Source organism: Penaeus monodon, chromosome 6, assembly GCF_015228065.2.
Source record: "Penaeus monodon isolate SGIC_2016 chromosome 6, NSTDA_Pmon_1, whole genome shotgun sequence".
NCBI lineage: Eukaryota > Metazoa > Arthropoda > Malacostraca > Decapoda > Penaeidae > Penaeus > Penaeus monodon.
Window position 1 is genome coordinate 37,736,808 of NC_051391.1, and position 2,500 is coordinate 37,739,307.

Sequence of the window (2,500 nt, forward strand, 5' to 3'; positions counted from 1 at the left end):
TGTGACCGCATGTTCACGTTACTCGCCCCTCGAGCCAGTTTTTTCATGACGTGACAGTCACGTCACCTAGATCCAATGGGTTAAGCAGCCTTGAAACTTGAAACTCTGTTTCAGTCTATTATAGGAATGAAGATACGATACAAAAAAGAGAGATAACTGAAATTATGCTTAGAAATGAAGAATACAAAAGAGATGGGTGGGAGAAGAGGAAGGGAAAAATCATATCTAAAATGATGAAATAAAAAAAGAAAGGAAGAAAAGAGAAAAGGTACCTGATATAGGAGATAGGTTGACTCCACAAACTCTGGTCTCAAAGGGTAAAACATCACATCCGGAGAAATGCGTTGCCAGTTGAACCTCTCAGGCAGAACCCCATACTTCTTCCATATTGTGTAGTACAGGGCATGTGTGCAAATGGCCTCTTCCATGTCTCCAGCTAAAACCTATGGACAACAGCTCTCCATTAATCAATAAGGGAGGAATTGGGGACACAAGGAAAGTGTGTTTATGATAAGAGTACAAAGATAAAGTGATGACAGAGCATATGGCAGACAGATAGAGAGAGGGCATGATGATGATAGGAAGTAGAAAACATAAAACAACACGTGTGCGAACACACATGCACACACACGCACACACACACACACACACATAAAAAAAAAAAAGGTAAACAAAGATAAGAGTAAGAAACAAGAGCATAGCCCTTCTCCTCCTATTTGCCCTTTCTCTCCCTGGTCCTACTGGCTGTAGGAGTCTGTGATGGGCTGCCATACTGTTACAATATTGTTATTGCCATAATATCCAACATGTACCTGATTCTGAATGACAGATACAGTAAAAGAATCATCCTCCCTCTTGTACACTGTTCACTAACTTTCCAAAATAAATTTGTTTATCTATCTATTTATCTTTCTTACAAAGTGGACACTGATCCTAGACGAATTTTAAGCAAAATAAGCCCTGACTAATAAAAAAAGTGATTCTCTATCAGTATCATTGATTCAGAAGAGAATCTAATTACAGAAACATTAATCACATAGTTTAATTATAGAAATGTTAATCACACATAACATTCAGCATAGGATTTCTGTTGACTGATAGGACATTCAAAGCTTTTCAGGAGTAATTTTCATCATCATAATATTACCTGCACTCCAGCAAATGCTGCCTGAAGCGAATCTATCCAAGTGGTTTGTGTTCCTCCATTCTTCATATCAACATTCACATACAGAGGATGCTCGCCAAACCCAGAATTACAATGTGGCCGACTGAAAACATGGGAATCAGGAGTATTAATGAGGTTGCATATAAATGTACAATCACCTGTTTCATCATGTTCTCTATACATAAATAACACTAATTACTGTTCATTCCTAAAGTAAAGATTAAAAACCAACCTAAACAAAGTATAAAAACTTAAAATAGAAGGTGCAGATAAAGGCATGGTAGGAGAAGATGAGCTGAGAAGAGAGATCTTACAAAAAAGAATAAAAAAGAAAAAATTGAAGAAGAAAAAACTAATCCATACGTACCCACGCCTCATATACTGCTTGACGAGTGTGTATGTCTCATTGAACATTGAATAATCATCTTCCTCCCCAAAAAGAATGAAAGCCTTGAGGAGGTACTCATAGAAGCTGTCCAGCCCAGCCCCCACTCCACTCAGCTCCCCCATCCACTTGCCCGTGTCCACATCCACCACGTTGCCTGGAGGAGAGAAGGAAGGGACAGTGAGGATGGAGTAAAGGATGGGTGGATGTATAACAGGGGTGATAATGGAATGAAGGTGAGAAAGGCATATAATGATGGAATGAAAGAAAGTTAGGTAGGTGATGAAATGAAGAGCAATACAATCTGACCTTGGTTTTATGGACTTCCATTCACAGATATTGTAAGCTACAGACAAAATCTGTGCTACAGAGTTGTGACACAAGCTGCTGCATCATGTCTATCATTTTGTTTACATCAATTCAACCCCCTATGTAGCTTATTGCTCCATGGATTTTTTCCATTTCTTTTTTAGAAGTCAGTGAGTTTAAGTGTTTTAGTAGTCGACCATTTTCTATAACCTTATTGTCTGGAGGAAGAGTTGAAAAATAGTAAAGTTGCACATAAGCTTGAGTTGATCAGCAAGCTAGAAAGTGGTACAGCTGTGAAGCATGTGAGGAATATGGGGTAAAAAATCTAAATTTCAGATATACAGAATGCAAAATCAAAACTTACTGAATATGCCCTGAAGTATATCATACTGCATTTACAGTGTGCTGGTATTTTACACTCAGATTAGATGATGTGCTTGATTATGATTATAATTGTATTATTACACTTACTCTCGTAAGTGTAATTTTGGTAACTATGATCAGTTGGCAATATCAGACCAATGTCTCCCCCCTTTTTGTCCAGTAAAATGAGATCTACTGTATGTGAAGACAGAACAGAGGCTGGATAAAAGCATTGAAAGCAAAATAAGGTATTAAAGCAGAGAGGAAAGGATTAATAA

The 2,500-nt window shown here is 37.8% G+C and overlaps 1 protein-coding gene across 2 annotated transcripts in view; it reads right to left on the reverse strand.

The window, feature by feature from the left end:
* The window catches only part of LOC119574436 (ER degradation-enhancing alpha-mannosidase-like protein 1), an 18,645-nt gene that overhangs the window by 6,619 nt on the left and 9,526 nt on the right, over positions 1-2,500 (reverse strand). For both annotated transcript variants that reach the window (XR_005228867.1, XM_037921654.1), the window contains exons 5-7: positions 1,533-1,707; positions 1,148-1,268; positions 273-443 (exon numbers count right to left, since the gene is read on the reverse strand). Coding sequence is in view for 1 of the 2 variants with exons in the window: in XM_037921654.1 (XP_037777582.1) it covers positions 273-443; positions 1,148-1,268; positions 1,533-1,707 (467 nt within the window). In the remaining variant the exon portion in view is untranslated. The remainder of the gene's footprint in view (positions 1-272; positions 444-1,147; positions 1,269-1,532; positions 1,708-2,500) is intronic.